The following is an 18,399-nucleotide window of genomic DNA, read 5'->3' as shown; positions in this document are numbered from 1 at the left end:
ATACAAAATTAATGTACAGAAATCTCTTGCATTCCTATACACTAATGATGAAAAATCTGAAAGAGAAATTAAGGAAACACTCCCATTTACCAATGCAACAAAAAGAATAAAATGCCTAGGAATAAACCTACCTAGGGAGACAAAAGACCTGTATGCAGAAAACTATAAGACACTGATGAAAGAAATTAAAGATGATACCAACAGATGGAGAGATATACCATGTTCTTGGATTGGAAGAATCAATATTGTGAAAATGAGTATACTACCCAAAGCAATCTACAGATTCAATGCAATCCCTATCAAATTACCAATGACATTTTTTACGGAACTAGAACAAATCATCTTAAAATTTGTATGGAGACACAAAAGACCCCGAATAGCCAAAGCAGTCTTGAGGGAAAAAAACGGAGCTGGAGGAATCAGACTCCCTGACTTCAGACTATACTACAAAGCTACAGTAATCAAGACAATATGGTACTGGCACAAAAACAGAAATGTAGATCAATGGAACAAGATAGAAAGCCCAGAGATAAACCCACGCACCTTTGGGCAACTCATCTATGACAAAGGAGGCAAAGATATACAATGGAGAAAAGACAGTCTCTTCAATAAGTGGTGCTGGGAAAACTGGACAGCTACATGTAAAAGAATGAAATTAGAATACTCCCTAACACCATACACAAAAATAAACTCAAAATGGATTCAAGACCTAAATGTAAGACTGGACACTATAAAACTCTTAGAGGAAAACATAGGAAGAACACTCTTTGACATAAATCACAGCAAGATCTTTTTTGATCCACCTCCTAGAGTAATGGAAATAAAAACAAAAATAAACAAATGGGACCTAATGAAACTTAAAAGCTTTTGCACAGCAAAGGAAACCATAAACAAGACGAAAAGACAACCCTCAGAATGGGAGAAAATATTTGCAAACGAATCAACGGACAAAGGATTAATCTCCAAAATATATAAACAGCTCATGCAACTCAATATTAAAGAAACAAACAACCCAATCCAAAAATGGGCAGAAGACCTAAATAGACATTTCTCCAAAGAAGACATACAGATGGCCACGAAGCACATGAAAAGATGCTCAACATCACTGATTATTAGAGAAATGCAAATCAAAACTACAATGAGGTATCACCTCACACCAGTTAGAATGGGCATCATCAGAAAATCTACAAACAACAAATGCTGGAGAGGGTGTGGAGAAAAGGGAACCCTCTTGCACTGTTGGTGGGAATGTAAATTGATACAGCCACTATGGAGAACAATATGGAGGTTCCTTAAAAAACTAATAATAGAATTACCATATGATCCAGCAATCCCACTACTGGGCATATACCCAGAGAAAACTGTAATTCAAAAAGACACATGCACCCCAATGTTCATTGCAGCACTATTTACAATAGCCAGGTCATGGAAGCAACCTAAATGCCCATCGAAAGATGAATGGATAAAGAAGATGTGGTACATATATACAATGGAATATTACTCAGCCATAAAAAGGAACGAAATTGAGTCATTTGTTGAGAAGTGGATGGATCTAGAGACTGTCATACAGAGTGAAGTAAGTCAGAAAGAGAAAAACAAATATCGTATATTAACGCATGTATGTGGAACCTAGAAAAATGGTACAGATGAACCAGTTTGCAGGGCAGAAGCTGAGACACAGATGTAGGGAACAAACGTATGGACACCAAGGGGGGAAAACCGCGGTGGGGTGGGGATGGTGGTGTGCTGAATTGGGCGATTGGGATTGACATGTATACACTGATGTGTATAAAATTTATGACTGATTAAAAAAAAAAGACATGGAGCTCTTCCTAGGAGCGAAACAAACAAACAAACAAACAAATAAATATATATATATGTATATACATATATATGTATATATATATAAAATGGAGATCAGGATAGCACTACCTCATACAGTTGTCCTGAGGGATAGATGAGTTGGCACAAAGAGTGCCTGGGGAAACACAGCTGAGTGGTTAAGAAAATAAGATCCTGGGCTTCCCTGGTGGCGCAGTGGTTAAGACTCTGCCTGCCAATGCAGGGGACACGGGTTCGAGCCCTGGTCTGGGAAGATCCCACATGCCGCGGAGCAACTAGGCCTGTGAGCCACAACTACTGAGCCTGCGCGTCTGGAGCCTGTGCTCCGCAACGAGAGGCCGCAATAGTGAGGCCCGCGCACCGCGATGAAGAGTGGCCCCCCCTCGCCACAACTAGAGAAAGCCCTCGCACAGAAATGAAGACCCAACACAGCCAAAAATAAATAAATAAATTAAAAGGAAAAAAAAAAAGAAAAGAAAATAAGATCCAGAGTCAGACTGTCCAGGTTCAAATCCTGCCTCTACCGCTTACCAGCGGTGAAATGGAGATAACAAAGGCACCTACTTCAAGGGCAGCAGGGAAGGCCCAATGACTTCTTCTTAACTTAGCTTAGTACCTGGCAAAACGTAAGAGCTCGGTGAATGCTGTTATTATTATTGTTGGTGTTACTATTGCTTGCATGGCACAAAAGAAGGACTTAAAAATGGGGTAGAGCCTCGACCTGAGGCAGCCCAGGCCCACACCAGCCCATCCCTACCGTCTGCTGCTGCTCGGACCAGTTCACCTCGAAGCCGTCAAACGCATGGCTCTGCCAATTCTTGTTCAGCTCTCGGGTAACCATGGCCTCCACTCTCCGGAGAAAGGCCGCAAGCCGGGGGCCATCATACTGGGGCACAGATGGCAGACTGACCGGCTCAGGGGCCTCGGTCTGCACCTCAGCATCTGCATGCTTCCGGGTCTGGGCGGACGCTTCAGCAGTGGCAATGCTGGCCGTCTGGCAACTTTTCTGGAGAAGGAGATCGAAACACAGTTACCAGCCAGATGTACTCCCAGCATCACCTGCCCAGGGCACTCACCCTCCCCCAAGGATAAATACCAATGGACCGCAGTTCATTCTGTCTGTCCCCTTCCTCTAGTAACTAGCCCATCTTTCTTTGTGGCGGGGGTGAAGACGACCCACTGAGAGGGATACATGACCTCCAGCTAGCCAATCGGAGCACTCGGTCCCTCCCCAGCCACAGTGATTGGTTTGGGGTGACCCAGTAAGGGCCTGACCCAGGACTTTCGGTGACACTATTTGGAGGGAACATGGGAGGGCCCTTTTTGAAAATACGGACAGCAAGAAGAATCAGGTCATCTTAGAGCCAGCAGCGGCTGTCTTAGCCAGTGCTGAAGAACCTCAGACCTGGCCACCAACAGAACACCCCTCTTCTCCCCCAACTTGGCAGCCAGCCCTCTCCAGTTGGGTACCTTCCAAGGTGCCACCGTGATCAAAGGACACATGTGTGTGCGTGATGAGCTAGTTGGGAGAAGACAGACTACTCCCCAGCTGCCACTCCTCTCCACCCTGCCACCTGTCTCCAGTTCCTTGTCCCCTGTTTATCTGGGCAGAAGGACAGACATCAGATCAGGGAAGGAGATGCAGCCTCCCTTTCTTGAAGACATGACCAATCTTTACCAAGCGAGGGCCCCTATACCACTGAGATTAGTGTCATCCACAAGAGGCTCTCCTCATGTGGCCACTTACCAGGCACCTGCAGCTACAGGACAGTGACGAGGCCTGGACCCCTGTGCTCTCTGCTCAGACTTGGGCACCAGGCCAGTGTTAGTAAGCCTGAAGGAAGGGGGCTGGCCGCACACAGGCGTAGCTCTTGTTAGAACGTGGAGAACTCAGCACTTGTCTCCATGCTCCTCTTCACATTCAACTTAATCCTCTCTTTGCTTGTCCATCTCCCATTAAACCCTGAGCCCCTCCAGCATAAGAACTTCCCTGGTGGCGCAGTGGTTAAGAACCCACCTGCCAATGCAGGGGACACGGGTTCAAGCCCTGGTCTGGGAAGATCCCACATGCCGCGGAGCAACTAAGCCCGTACGCCACAACTACTGAGCCTGTGCTCCAGAGCCCACGAGCCACAACTACTGAGCCCACGTGCCACAACTACTGAAGCCCACGTGCCTAGAGCCCGTGCTCCGCAATAAGAGAAGCCACCACAATGAGAAACCCGCACACCACAATGAAGAGTAGCCCCGGGCTCCCCTGGTGGTGCAGTGGTTGAGAATCCGCCTGCCAATGCAGGGGACATGGGTTCAAGCCCTGGTCCGGGAAGATCCCACATGCCATGGAGCAACTAAGCCCATGTGCCACAACTACTGAGCCTGTGCTCTAGAGCCTGCGAGCCACAACTACTGAGCCCGCCTGCTGCAACTACTGAAGTCCACGTGCCTAGAGCCCGTGCTCCACAAGAGAAGCCACCACAATGAGAAGCCCGTGCACCACAACGAAGAGTAGCCCCCGCTCACCGCAACTAGAGAAAGCCTGCACACAGCAACGAAGACCCAGCACAGCCAAAAATTAATTAATTAATTAATTTTAAAAAAAGAAAGAAAGAACCCTGTCTATCTTTACATCCCCAGCACTTTGCATGGGATTTGACAGATAGTACAAGTTCATTCATACTATACACACACACATTTTATTTCTCTATTTAACATCTACTTGCCAGGTGCTGTCAGGCTATTATGGACATAGCAGAAAACAAACATGCAAGATTCCTGTGCCTGAGGAGCTTACGTAGGGGTTGGGGGCAGGCAAATAAACACACAAGAAAAACATGATGGAACACAAGTGGCGCTAGGTGGACGCAGAGGTGTGGGAGAGAAGGGAACAGCTGGGGAGGCGACTGGGATGGGATGGCGAGGAAGCCTCTGGGGAGATGGCATTTGAGCTAAGGTGTGAAGGACAAGTGGAAAGCTGCAGGAAACAGGGTCCCAGGAAGGGTGGGGGAGAGAACAGAACAAAACCTTACGAAGAGAAGGCCCCATGCTTAGAGGCTGGACGGCAGGCAGCATACCTGGGAGCAGAGGGTGAGGGAGGGCAGCCCATGGGCAAGGTCCAGGCAACAGAAAGTCTGTGAGCCAGGACAAAGGGCTAGGGATTCCTTCGCAGTATAAGCCACAGGACCATGATGAGAACCAGTGGATGGGGTGTCCCTGAACTGAAAGTGAGGGCAAATTCCAGGAGAAGAGAACACAGAAGGCTTTCTGTTAGACCCCCTTTAGACAGATGCCTCTCAGACATCCCCATGGAGGCGTCAAGGATTTCTGAGACTGGTCACGAGGCATGAGGCTCCGGAAAGCATCCAACCACAGATGTGACTTGAAGCCACAAGACGAGGAGTCCACTGAGGGAGTGTGAACACTGAGCAATCAATGGATGGGCACAGGAATCAGAAAGTAAACACGCCGATGGGATTTCCCTGGTGGCACAGTGGTTAAGACTCCGAGCTCCCAATGCAGGGGGCCCAGGTTCGATCCCTGGTCAGGGAACTAGATCCCACATGCATGTCGCAACCAAGAGTTTGCATGCCACAACTAAGGAGCCCACGTACCGCAATTAAGGAGCCAGCACAACCACATAAATAAATATTTTTTTTAAAAAAAGAAAAAAAGAAAGTAAACATGCTGAGCCAAAATGTTAAAAGACTGTGGGTGAATCTCAAACTTCCTGGAAGCCTCAAAGATGGTAACAGTACCAGTTATTAAGTGTTAATTGAGGCACTGTCCCTATAGCTTTACCTGTATCATCTTTTTTTTTTTTTTTAATTTATTTATTTATTTTTGGCTGTGTTGGGTCTTCGTTGCTGCCCGTGGGCTTTCTCTAGGTGTGGCGAGCGGGGGCTACTCTTCACTGTGGTGCGCGGGGTTCTCATCGCAGTGGCTTCTCTTGTTGCGGAGCATGGGTTCTAGGAGCACGGGCTTCAGTAGTTGTGGCATGTGGGCTCAGTAGTTGTGGCTCATGGGCTCTAGAGCACAGGCTCAGTAGTTGTGGCGCACGGGCTTAGTTGCTCTGCGGCATGTGGGATCTTCCCAGACCAGGGCTCGAACCCGTTTCCCCTGCATTGGCAGGCAAATTCTTAACCACTGCGCCACCAGGGAAGCCCCTACCTGTATCATCTTATGCATGCTCACGACCACCCTATAAAGTAAATCCTATTTTTGCATTTCTAAGGTTGGCACTGAGGCACAGAGAAGTTAAGTAACTCACCCAAGGTCACACAGCAAAGAGGCAATCACAATAGAGCTTGAACCCAGGCATTCTGACACGCGACACTAAATTATCTCTCAGTTAAGGTGTTTTCTCTCAGTCTAAAATCCTGGCCACTAATCACATCAGATGAACTCAAAACAATGTTTCTAAGAGAATGTTACATGAATGTCTTAATGTAAAAATTAATGTAAAGTCACAACCACAAACAAAAATGTCCAAAGAGACAACAAGCTCTTAACTTTTCAGGTATTGCTATTCGTGTTCCTTTGCTGTTTGCTTATTCAGGCAAATAACAGATGCCAAAACACTAAGGAAAATTTAAGGAGGGAAACTTAACTAAAACTTAATTAAAAAACTTAAAACCAATGACACTGCACCCATAATTTTTTTCCGTTAACTGGTAAGAAGCCACTATTATTCTCTCTTCACTCTGGGACACCTAAGTCAGTTCCCATGGTTCGAGATACACATAACTCATCCGACCCTGACCCATCTAGGGATGAGGCCCGGAGGCTCCCGGGGGAAGGGCTTGCCCACGGCCGCCACACACAGGGTGGTGCCTTCCATGCCAGGCAGCATGTGGCTGTCGCCAGGGCGTGGCTCCCATAATAAGCCCTCTAAGAGATGAGCGGAAGAATTCGGGGTGAGCAGATCCTTGCTCCCTGGGCAGGTGACCACTGTGGATGCTGGGCCTGCTGCCTGCCTTCTGCACCTCAGAGGCATTGCAGGGGAAAACAGGTGGGACCCAGCCAGACTTTGATCACACTGGGACATGTGGCCAAGAAACAGGAGAACCATTCCCAAACCAAGATCCTCAAACTCTGTGCAGCCTTCAGCAGAGCAGGAAGCCGGGGGGACTCAGGGAGCAGAGTCCAGGTGGCAGTCCTGCCCTCCAGTCCCTAGAGAGCCTACAGACACCCAGAATGTCAGGGCTCCTGCATCTTGCTGACAAAGGAAACCGAGGCCCAGAATGGTGAGGAAATACCTTCTAGAGAATCTGCCCTCCCCACAAGGGCCAGTTTTTCCAAAAACTTCCTACCCATGACGCAGGCTGGGCCCAAACACCAGGCCTGTAGCTACTGACTGGATGAGAAGCAGAGATTAACCAGGCCAGGCCAATTGGGTTCTCTCAGGGAAATTCAGACCTGAGACAAAGACTCAATAAGATAAACGGCACATGCCTGGAACTGAAACACAGTGCCAACAATCAGCCAGCGCCACAGTGCAGACAGGAGACGCGCAGAGATAGGCCTCAGGGGGTGCGTGGCAACAGGAGAGCTGAGAGGTGGAGGGAGGGTCCCAAAGCCGCCTAGCTTCTGGTTCCTGCCCCTTCCTCAGGACCAGCTGCATCTCCATGCCAAGCCCAGGAGACACCTCCGCATCCTAAAGAAAAGCGTCCGACGGGAGCTGGTTTGGCTGGTTTCTGTTACTTGCTGCCAGAGCCCTAACCCATACCCAGGAGGGCTCCACCTCCCAAACCACCACCCCACAAAGCCCCACTTCGGAAATAAGATGCCTCTGCTGGCCTCAAGGACTGGTCAATCAATTTCAGGAACACTTCTCATGACTGAGGAAATGGCCCTCATGAGCCAGGCGACCAGCCACTCTCCAGCAACAGGTGGCAACAGTGGCCCAGAGGGGTGTTCCGTGAGAGAACTGGACTCTTCCCCACCTTCAGCCCCAAAGGTTAAAGGAATCCCATGTCGACAGTGCCTACGCATGATTTATTCATTCAGAAACTGTCCAGCCAGGGGCTTCCCTGGTGGCGCAGTGGTTAAGAATCCTCCTGCCAATGCAGGGGACACGGGTTCAAGCCCTGGTCCAGGAAGATCCCACATGCCGCGGAGCGACTAAGCCCGTGCGCCACAACTACTGAGCCTGCGCTCTAGAGCCCGTGAGCCACAACTACTGAGCCCACGTGCCACAACTACTGAAGCCCACGTGCCTAGAGCCCATGTTCCACAACAAGAGAAGCCACTGCAATGAGAAGCCCGCGCACCGCAAGTAAGAGTAGCCCCCGCTCCCCGCCAACTCGAGAAAGCCCATGTGCAGCAACGAAGACCCAACACAGCCAAAAATTAAAAGATAAATAAATAAAATAAATAAATTTTTTAAAAAAGAAACAAGAGTATTTAAAAAAGAAAAAGGAAACCCATTCACACGGTGTCAACATGAAGTGGACAAACTTCAAGGTCGTAAGTAGAATACAGTCACTTTCTTATTAAAAATATACCTTCTAGATCTCCCTGACTATTGATTATAAAACATACCAATTGGGACTTCCCTGGTGGCGCAGTAGTTAAGAATCCCCCTGCCAATGCAGGGAACATGGGTTTGAGCCCTGGTCCGGGAAGATCCCACGTGCCGCGGAGCAGCTAAGCCCGTGTGCCACAACTACTGAGCCTGCACTCTAGAGCCCTCGAGCCACAACTACTGAAGCCTGCGTGCCTAGAGCCCGTGCTCCGCAACAAAAGAAGCCACCGCGATGAGAAGCCCGCGCACCCAACTAGAGAAGGCTCGTGTGTAGCAACGAAGACCCAACGCAGCCAAAAATTAAAAATATATATAAATAAATAAATTTAATAAATAAATAAATAAAACATACCAATTATTTAGTAATAGCTCTTCAGGAGGAAACTATATTAAATATACACATCAGTTGTGAGACACACCCCTTTGTAATATCTGTTAAAATGGGGGTTGGGAGGATGACGAAATACAGAAACACACAGAGAATAGGCAGAGGTCTGGGACGCTGTGCAGCTGAAGGCCGAGCCCCCTCACTCCCCTCGGCAGTAACCACCACCAGCAAATACGGAGCACACAGCCCATCATTTCACCCCCAAAACCCACCTGAGCCACACACCTGACTCCAGAGTAGAAGAGGACCTCAGAGACCATTCTAGACTAGTGTCGTCAATGAGCAGGGCCCCAGAATCACCGGGAGACTCCTAATAGACAAACTGCTGCTTCCTCCCTGTACAGTTTCTGGTTCAGTAGGTCTAGGATGGGGCCCTAGAATTTGCTCTGCTAACAAGCCCCCAGGTGATGCCATGGGGAGGGCACTCAGACCCCAGATGTGGGCCTAGCCCCTCAGCTGTATACTTCCCGTGGCCACACCCCAGGCCCCAGAGCCCTCATCTCTGCCCTCGAGGTGGAGACAGTGCTCATATCACCCCCCTTCCCCTTCTCTGGGGACCCAGGTTTCACCTGGGGTAGGATGGGGTGAGACAGGGCTCCTCCCCAGGGGCTGAGAAATGCTGCCAATGTGCTCATGGCTCGGCACTGTCACTGCCACATCCATCCATTCAGGCTCACTCCTGCTCCCCCTCCCTCCCTCCCAGAATTTCCCTTTCCCTCAGGTTCTCTTCCCAGCCCTCCCTTCCATGTCCTTTCCTTTGAGTCTTATACACACAGCTGATGACACTCAGGTGTGATGGGAGCTGAGATGACTCCTGACCTAATTCAGCGGCTCTTTATCAGCATACCAACAAAATTTGACCCTGGTGTGAGATACATTTTGATGTTACCTAGCAGAAGCTGTATGATGGGACTATCTTGGATATAAAGTTGATGGGAATTCCCTGGCAATCCAGTGCTTAGGACTTGGCACTTTCACTGCTGGGGCCGGGGTTCAATCCCTGGTCAGGAAACTTAAGATCCTGCAAGCCTCACAGCACAGCCAAAAAAAAAAAAAAAAACCAAGTTGAGCTGAGTGGATTTTGTGATGCAACATAGACAATTACACTGTCTCTTGTCTCGCTGGTGTGAGACCTCCAAGAGTGTGGGGGTAACTGAACCCAGAACCAACATCAAGGTACTTCAAGGTATGACCGCCTGTTCTTTTTGTTGTTGTTTTTGGGGGGATTTTTTTAAAAAATATTTATTTATTTATTTATTTTTGGCTGCGTCAGGTCTTAGTTGCAGCGTGGGCTCTTCATCGTGGCTCATGGGCTTCCTTCTAGCTGTGGCGCGTGGGCTCCAAAGCACGTGGGCTCTGTAGTTTGTGGCACGCAGGCTCTCTAGTTGAGGCGTACGGGCTCAGTAGCCCCGCGGCATGTAAGATCTTAGTTCCCTGACCAGGGATCGAACCTGCAACCCCTGCACTGGAAGGCGGATTCTTAACCACTGGACCACCAGGGAAGTCCGTGACCTCCTGTTTACTTGAACTTGCCTCTTGAGTATATCAGGGTAGCAAACAGTTACTCAAAAGATGACTTGGAGCTGAGAGTCAACCAATAAAGACAGTGATGATCAACATTTTCATAGAAGCTGGGAGACCATGTTATGCCACACCACCTTTGAGTTATAACTATTGTAGGCTATTCTGGTGTTGTCTTCGCATGTGTCTTGAAAAAAAAAACCAAAAAACCCTAGTATCAAAACTATTAGCAAACTCCAAAAGGTTGAGAACCACAAATCTAATTCTTGAAAACATGTAAAAGGCCAAACCCCAGGTTAAAAACAAACACCCTCCAGCAGGGGGTTCCATATGCTACAGAACCCACCAAGGGGAGGAAGCAGCAGCAGGCCCACAAAGAGGGAGGAGCGGACAGGTAGGCAACTAAGTTTAATTCAAACCAGGAGGGGAGAAATGCATCAGAATCATGCCCATGGATGACAGGACACAAGAAAAGTATCCAATTCAGTATTTCCTGGGGGCCTTTGGGACATGCAAAAGTACACAGGGCCCACACCCTGCCCTCTGGGAGCTCAGAGTCCAAAGGAGACAGACTGGAATGCCCAAAATGCAACTGCTGATAAAAAAGTTCTAGAACTAGATGGTAGTGATGGTTGCACATTGTGAATGTACTTCATATCACTGAATTTACACTTTAATACAGTAAATTTTATAGGTATCTCACCACAAAAAACAGAAAAATGCACCCTACTTTCTGATAGGATCAGAATGGGCTTCAGAAAGGTAAATCTGCTGGAAAGTAGGGTGGATGAAATTAGTGGTTCTGAAGTTTTGCCACACATTAGAATAACCTGGGGAGCTTTTATAAAACCAGATTCCTAGGTCACACCATACCGATTAAACCAGAATCACTGGAGGTAAGGACCAGACATTCATATTTTTCAAGACTTCCAGGGCATTCCAGGGTCGGCCAAGTTTGAGAAAGCAGATGAGTAAGGTCAAGGCGATCAGGAGCCCTTCATCCTCAAACAGCTGACTGGTTGACTGACCATGAGACTCATGATCGCCCCCACCTGAACAGAACTGGGATCTCAAACTGTTTTCCCAGGAGCATCTCATTTAATCCCAAAGAAGTATTCTACCAAGACCTACTTTGCAAAGAGATCACATGACTGGCCCAAGGCCAAGCCCCCAAAGAGTCTGTGCACTCAAACCCACAGACTGGTCCCAAAGTCCAGGACCCTGTCCCTCTGTGAACCAATCGAAACAGGACAAGAAAAGTCAAATCAAGCCAAAGATCATTAATACTTAAAAAAAAAAAAAATCCATCACCGGGACGTAAAAGTACATTCCAATATTGCACCACTACGTGGGCCAAGCAAAGAACAATTTTCGGCTTTTCCAAAGTAACTTAAAAAAATTAAGAAAAAAAAATAAAAAATAAATAAATAAAAAAATTAAGAAGCTGCATACAAATTTAGCTAAAACACTCATCACAGGGTTTATCGATAAGAGAAAAATTGGAAACAGTCCTTCAAAAGGGACTGATTAAATAAAATGAAGTTATAAAAAAAATTTTAAACACAAAGGATGTTCAGGGTGTACTGAGTGAAAAAAGTGGGTCTACAAAATATTATGTACAGTGTGATTCCATTTTTGCAAAAAAAAATGGGAGAAAACAGACAAAACAAAAAAGGAGCAGGTATAAACCAAATGCCTGGGGAATGAGACTGTGGGGTGGTTTTTATTTCCAGTTTTTGCTTATCCAGATTTTTTTCCAAATTTTGGACACAGAAACTTTTATAAAGAGAAACAAGTTAATTTGGAAAAAGCAACTTACCACTTTCCTCTGACCCCTGCAACAGTCTTACAACTTAATAAAGAATCTCCTTCAATAAGACAGGAGAGACTGATTCAAGTGAACCACCTGAGATGAAAGCCTTTACACCTCAAGTATTAGAATCAGTTCTTAGAGCCCTACGGGTTAAAACTATAGCTACAAGAAAATCAACAAGCCTCAATCTCATTCTTTGTTTAAAAAAAAAAAAAAAAGTAAAAAGTTAGACTGAATCAGTGGTTCCCAACCTGGAATCTTTTAAAATCTGTATCTTGGACTTCCCCAGTGGCCCAGTGGTTAAGAATCCGCCTGTCAATACAGGGAACACAGGTTTGATCCCTGGTTCGGGAAGATCCTACATGCCGCGGAGCAACTAAGCCCGTGCGCCACAACTCGTGAGCCTGCGCTCTAGAGCCTGCGTGCTGCAAGGACTGAAGCCCGCGCACCTAGAGCCCGCGCCCTGCAACGAGAAGCCCCTGCAGTGAGAAGCCTGCGCACCAGCAACAGTAGCCCTGGCTCGCCGCAACTAGAGAAAGCCCGCGTGCAGCAACAAAGACCTAACGCAGCCAAAAAAAAAAAAAAAAAAAAAAAAATTAAATTAAATATGAATCTTCAGCAAACAAGAGCTATTTCAAGTATTTTTTCAAAGCCAGTGAATGTGAATTACACATTTACCTTCAGTAAAGATGGATAGATATAACTAAACTATCCGCTGCCTTTAACTAGAACCATTTCTATCCAGCATGGTGGTGTGAAGTGCTTTGAAGCCAGATGAAATCTGGCTTGAGACCTGCAGACTGCTGGTCTGAGGCAAGAAACCTGTCCTCAAGAGTACGACATCATAGAAACCTCATTGGTATTGGTGTTGTGAGGACATGGTCTCTGCAGGTTCTAACACCTGTGTGGCAAGCTAAGCCTGAGTTTCCTCTGCTGGGAAATATGCAGCCCCCTTGCAATGCTCATTTTCACCGAGGAAAAGCCAACATCCTTACAATGATGAGCAAGCCCTCTACTTGCCCTGCCTCTCCTTACCCTCTCTGACCTCACCTGGAACTATTCTGCCCTTCTCTTTCCTCTCCAGCCCCACCTGCCTCCTCACACACACTAGATTGGCTCCAACCCCAGGGCCTTTGCACTTGAAGTTTGCTCTCCCTGGACTGTTCTACCTCAGGTATCCACTTAGCGAACTCTCTCACTCCAAGTCCTTGCTCAAACATCACTCTCTCCATGAGCCCCGCGCGGCAGCCCACCCTCTCACTCCCCACCTCAGTCTTTCTAATCCCTCGCCCTTTATCTTTTGTCCATGTCCACTGTTCACCTCTAACACACAGTATACTTATTTATTACGTACACTGTTTATTTCCTGTCCGCTGCAGACAAGCGCCCCGTGTAAGCTCCGGGAGGGAGCTCACCCACTGGTGACGGAGGAACCGCCGCCGACGCAGCAGGGGCTCCAAGTCTACACACAGATCCCTCAGAAGCCCTGGCCCCCTGCAGCCCTGCCCTCATCTCAGACTACCTCGTCTGTGTGCTTTGGCTTAAACTACGTACTAGAAAACGGGTGTATCTCGACCTGAAGATGCAGTTTGGTCGTGTTTTTTAAGTGAAAGTTAGTCTGAAATGCCTAAAAACCGCAGTTCACACGAAATCCTTCAAAACGTGGGGTTTTTAGAGGTTTTAAAGAAACTCTTTTTGTTGCTATTCAAAGACTGGGTAAATTGAGACGAGGGTATCCCAAATGGTTAGTTTCTGCGAGTTAAAATATAAAAATAAAACGGTGGGACCTCAGAACCTGGCCCGGCAGGCGCGCGAGGCCCCTCGCCCTCCCGCCCACGTCGCCCCGAGCCAGGCCCGCGCCCTCACCGTCTCCCCGCGGATGCCCTGGACGCCCCTCCACTGCGAGGGCACGGACGCCACGCCCAGGGTCTCGTCCTGCAGCGGCCCGGGCCGTTCGGGCCGCTCGGTGCTCGCAGCCCCGCCTGAAGCCAGCGCCTCGGCACCCGCGCTTCCCGCGCGGCAGAGCTGCCCCGGCTGCGCGCGGGTTGCCGTGGAGACGGCTCCGCCCCCCCCCCCCCGCCCCCCTCCGGCGCCGGCGCACTCCGACGCAACCTTCGCCCCGCTCGTCCAGAGCGGAAAGCTGGGAAGGTGAGGCTATCGGCGCCATTTTTGAATTTGTCAGCGCGCCCACTGCTCCAAGACGCAAGAAGAGATAAATTATTCTTTTCCGACGGTGCGACAAGCAATACCAGTTCTGGATCCTCCAAACGCAGAGGGAGCCCGCTTAGGCCATGCGCGGCTACTCTGGGTGGGGAGGGAAGTGCGGAAGCGACGCACTCGTGCCAAGTTCAAAGATGGCGCTGAGCGGCCAGGCGCAGAGGCGAGGGCGGGAGGCTGTGGCCGCGGCGGGCTGGAGTTGTGGGGCTTCGGGGCGCAGAGCTGGCGCAGCAGCGGAGTGCTCCAGCAGAGCTCCAATTGGCGACCACCTCGTAGCCAAGCGCTCGCCGTCTGATCCTCAGTTTTTGCCACAATAGAATGGCGATTTTAAATATCCATATGCGGATCCAGTGTGGTTGCGTAGTTGGAAGGCCCAAATGAGGTCGAATGTAGAAAAACGCTTGTTAAACCGAAGTTAAAGGCCCGAACAACTACCAATTACTGAGTATCTACCGTGTGTCAGGTAGAACCCAGAGCTTTCTGTATGTTGATCTTAATAATCCTTAAAATAACTCTATGAGGAATCAACTGTTACATGTCGCTTGGGGATGCTGACTGTATGAAAAATAACTGCCCCAGATCACCCATAAAGCCTGCATCCCATTTGCCCAAGACCCCCCGGAAAGCTGCTTGGCCCCAAGGCCGCGTTCTGAGCCTCTTGGCAAGAATCCTCTGGCCATGTCCTCTGGGCCGCTTTCCTCCTATCCCTGAACTCTCAGAAGGATGGAAACCTGCCCAGTCAGAGACCCCTCTGTACCCACGACTGAGTCCTCATTGGGACCCTGTTCCAGCCAAGGCCATGAGGACCGATTAGATTAGCAACACTGGAAAGAATGGAATGCAATAGAAATTTCTTCCTAGAATGTAGAACCAAACAAAATTCTCCTGTTGAGGCCCTCTTAACACTAGAAACATTTGCAAACATCACCAAGGATTCCAAAAATCACATTCAAAAAGAAGCTCAATGGGCCTTCCCTGGTGGTGCAGCGGTTAAGGCTCCACACTCCCAATGCAGGGGGCCCGGGTTTGATCCCTGGCCAGGGAACTAGATCCCACATGCATGCTGCAACTAAGAGTTCGCATGCCACAACTAAAGAGCCGGTGAGCCGCAACTAAGGAGCCTGCCTGCTGCAGCTAAGACCCAGCACAACCAAATAAATAAATAAATGAAAACATCTTCCCAGCAATCAATAAAAAACGTTAAAAAAAAAAAAGAAGAAGAAGCTCAAGGCTGTGGGAATCAGGAGGCCTGGATATGAAGCCTGAACAGTGCTATGTCCTCTTTAATAGACTTGGTACTGCTCTGGGCCTTGGTTTCCTAGCTGAAAAAATGAGGCTAATAAGACCTGCTTCACCTGAGTAAGGAAGGAGAATATTTCAAGAAGAGAAGGGTGGAGCTTCCCTGGTGGCACGGTGGTTAAGAATCCGCCTGCCAATGCAAGGGACACGGGTTCGAGCCCTGGCCCGGGAAGATCCCACATGCTGCGGAGCAACTAAGCCCATGCACCACAACTACTGAGCCTGAGCTCTAGAGCCCATGAGCCACAACTACTGAAGCCTGCGTGCCTAGAGCCCATGCTCTGCAACAAGAGAAGCCACAACAATGGGAAGCCTGCACACCGCAACGAAGAGTAGCCCCGGCTCACCGCAACTAGAGAAAGCCCGCGCACAGCAACGGAAACCCAACACAGCCAAAAATAAAAAATAAAATAAAATAAATAAAAAAATTTTTTTAAAAAGAAGAGGAAGAGAAGGGTGGCCCATGGTATTAAATGTCCCAAACAATTGCACGAGAGTAGTGGAAACAAAAGCCAGCCTGCAGAGGGTTTAGGAGGGAAAGGAGGAAGTAGAGAAAGTAATGGATAGTATTGGGAAGCTCAACATAGGAAGTAAGTGTTGAGTGTAAATTGGTAAAACTAATTGGAGGGTAATTTGACCTTAAAGTGTGCCTCCTCTTTAATCCAGAAATCCTACTTCTGGGAATTTTTCCTGAATCAACATCTGATTCACACAGACACTGAGACCCAAGGATATTCAGCAACTATTCATTTACGGTAGTATTACTATGATAATAGCAAGATCCTGCAGTCAGCCTAAATTTCCAAGCAAAGTCGTGGCACACAACAGGTATTCACTAAATATTTGAGAAAGAATGGACAGTAAGCCTTTGGTTGAGTAATTATGATACATGGTATAGAATCTCAGGTGGCCATTAAGAGTGTTGTTATTTGCTATTTATTTATTTATTTATTAAAATTTATTTAATTTTATTTATTTTTGGCTGTGTTGGGTCTTCGTTGCTGCACGCGGGCTTTTCTCTGGTTGCAGCGAGTTGGGGGGCTACTCTTCGTTGTGGTACGTGGGCTTCTCATTGTGGTGGCTTCTCTTGTTGGGAGCATGGGCTCTAGGTGAGCGGGCTCAGTAGTTGTGTCTCGCAGGCTCTAGAGCGCAGGCTCAGTAGCTGTGGCGCACAGGCTTAGTTGCTCCACGGCATGTGGAATCTTCCCGGACCAGGGCTCGAACCCGTGTCTCTTGCATGGGCAGGAGGATTCTTAACCACTGTGCCACCAGGGAAGGCTGTTATTTGCTATTTAAATGTGGCAAAATGTTTGCAGGATATTAAAGTTTTTATAAAATGCAATTTATATACATTGTATCCTGTTTTTATAACAATATATGTTTCTAACAAAACCTAGGGGTATAGATCCAAATACGGATAACAGATGCCTCTGGGTAATTTAAGTTTTTCTCTCTTTGTAGGGTTCAAGTTTTATGTGGTTTATTTATGAAAAGAAAGGAGGGAATGAATGAACAGACAAATGCTTAGCGAGCTGGAGAGAGTATTATACCTTGGGTGGGCAGGACAGTTGGGGAAACATTTCCAGGGTAGGAGAGTCTTGAGCAGGCAGATGTGCCAGAAAGGAGAAGGCTGAAAGGGTGAGCAGGACTCACTAGAGGAGGAAGGGGAGGAGGAGGAGGAGCAGTTGGGCAGCAAGTGGCCCTGTGGTGTTTCTCCAGCCCTCTTTTTCCCATCCTGAAGCCTCAGGCACTCTGGCCATTCCCTGTTACCCTGACAGCAATTCAAACGCCTCCACCTGACCTCTGGCTTCCATGTACTTTCCCTCTACCTGGAGCACTCCTCCCTGCTCTCCTATTTACTACGAAACCAGATCCCAAGCCCATTGTTGGCTCTCAGGGGACTGAGTTTCTCTTCTCTAGAGCACTCCTCAAAATTGTAATTTAGTAACAAGGTAGTATTGCCTGTCTTTGCCCCAGTGAGTCAGCTCCTCCAACATGGGGAACGTAGCTGTCCCCAGAGCCCAGCACTGTGCCTGGCACACAGTAAAGACTAATTGAATGGGGCTTCCCTGGTGGCGCAGTGGTTGAGAATCTGCCTGCCAATGCAGGGGACACGGGTTCGAGCCCTGGTCTGGGAAGATCCCACATGCCGCAGAGCAACTAGGCCCGTGAGCCACAACTACTGAGCCTGCGCGTCTGGAGCCTGTGCTCCGCAACAAGACAGGCCGCGATAGTGAGAGGCCTGCGCACCTCAATGAAGAGTGGCCCCCACTTGCCTCAACTAGAGAAAGCCCTTGCATAGAAACGAAGACCCAACACAGCTAAAAATAAATAAATAATAAAAATAAAGGAATTAAAAAAAAAAAAAAGACTAATTGAATGAATGTCTAGCCATCAGTAAGAACAGTTTCCAGCCTTATACGTAGGACAGAGCCCCACTCACTTTTTTTTCTGGCTTCTCCATGAGCTTGTGGAATCTTAGTTCCCCAACCAGGGATCGAACCCGGGCCCTCAGCAGCAAAAACGTGGAGTCTTAACCACTGGACTGCCAGGGAATTCCTGAGGACAGAGCCCCTTTTAAATCTCAACTGGGCCTCACCCCAGGTCATTTCCAGGAAGACTCCTGCTTCCTACCTCTACTTCTTGCTGCAAAAAATTTCAGTCAATGTGTGTTCAGAGAATGTTCAAATGCATTCAAGGAAACAAAAGAGTCAAAAAAGAAGACATCCCCATTTTAAAACCCTGGTGGCAATTCTTTCAGGAACGTTCAGTTCTATTTAGTAAAACAACTCAACTTCT

At 48.1% G+C, this 18,399-nt stretch overlaps 1 protein-coding gene across 1 annotated transcript in view; it reads right to left on the bottom strand.

Moving 5' to 3' along the window:
- Positions 1–18,064, bottom strand: part of DYNC2I2 (dynein 2 intermediate chain 2) — a 30,538-nt gene extending 12,474 nt beyond the window's left edge. The window contains exons 1-3 of the mRNA XM_068553951.1: positions 18,044–18,064; positions 13,951–14,238; positions 2,600–2,848 (exon numbers count right to left, since the gene is read on the bottom strand). Of these exons, the coding sequence (XP_068410052.1) occupies positions 2,600–2,848; positions 13,951–14,238; positions 18,044–18,064 (558 nt within the window). The remainder of the gene's footprint in view (positions 1–2,599; positions 2,849–13,950; positions 14,239–18,043) is intronic.
- Between the last annotated feature and the right edge of the window lie 335 nt (positions 18,065–18,399).

The sequence above is a fragment of the Eschrichtius robustus genome, chromosome 10 (genome assembly GCF_028021215.1).
Source record: "Eschrichtius robustus isolate mEscRob2 chromosome 10, mEscRob2.pri, whole genome shotgun sequence".
NCBI classification, from domain to species: Eukaryota; Metazoa; Chordata; class Mammalia; order Artiodactyla; family Eschrichtiidae; genus Eschrichtius; species Eschrichtius robustus.
Note: the sequence above shows the minus strand (reverse complement) of the source record. Positions and strands in the feature narration are given on the sequence as shown.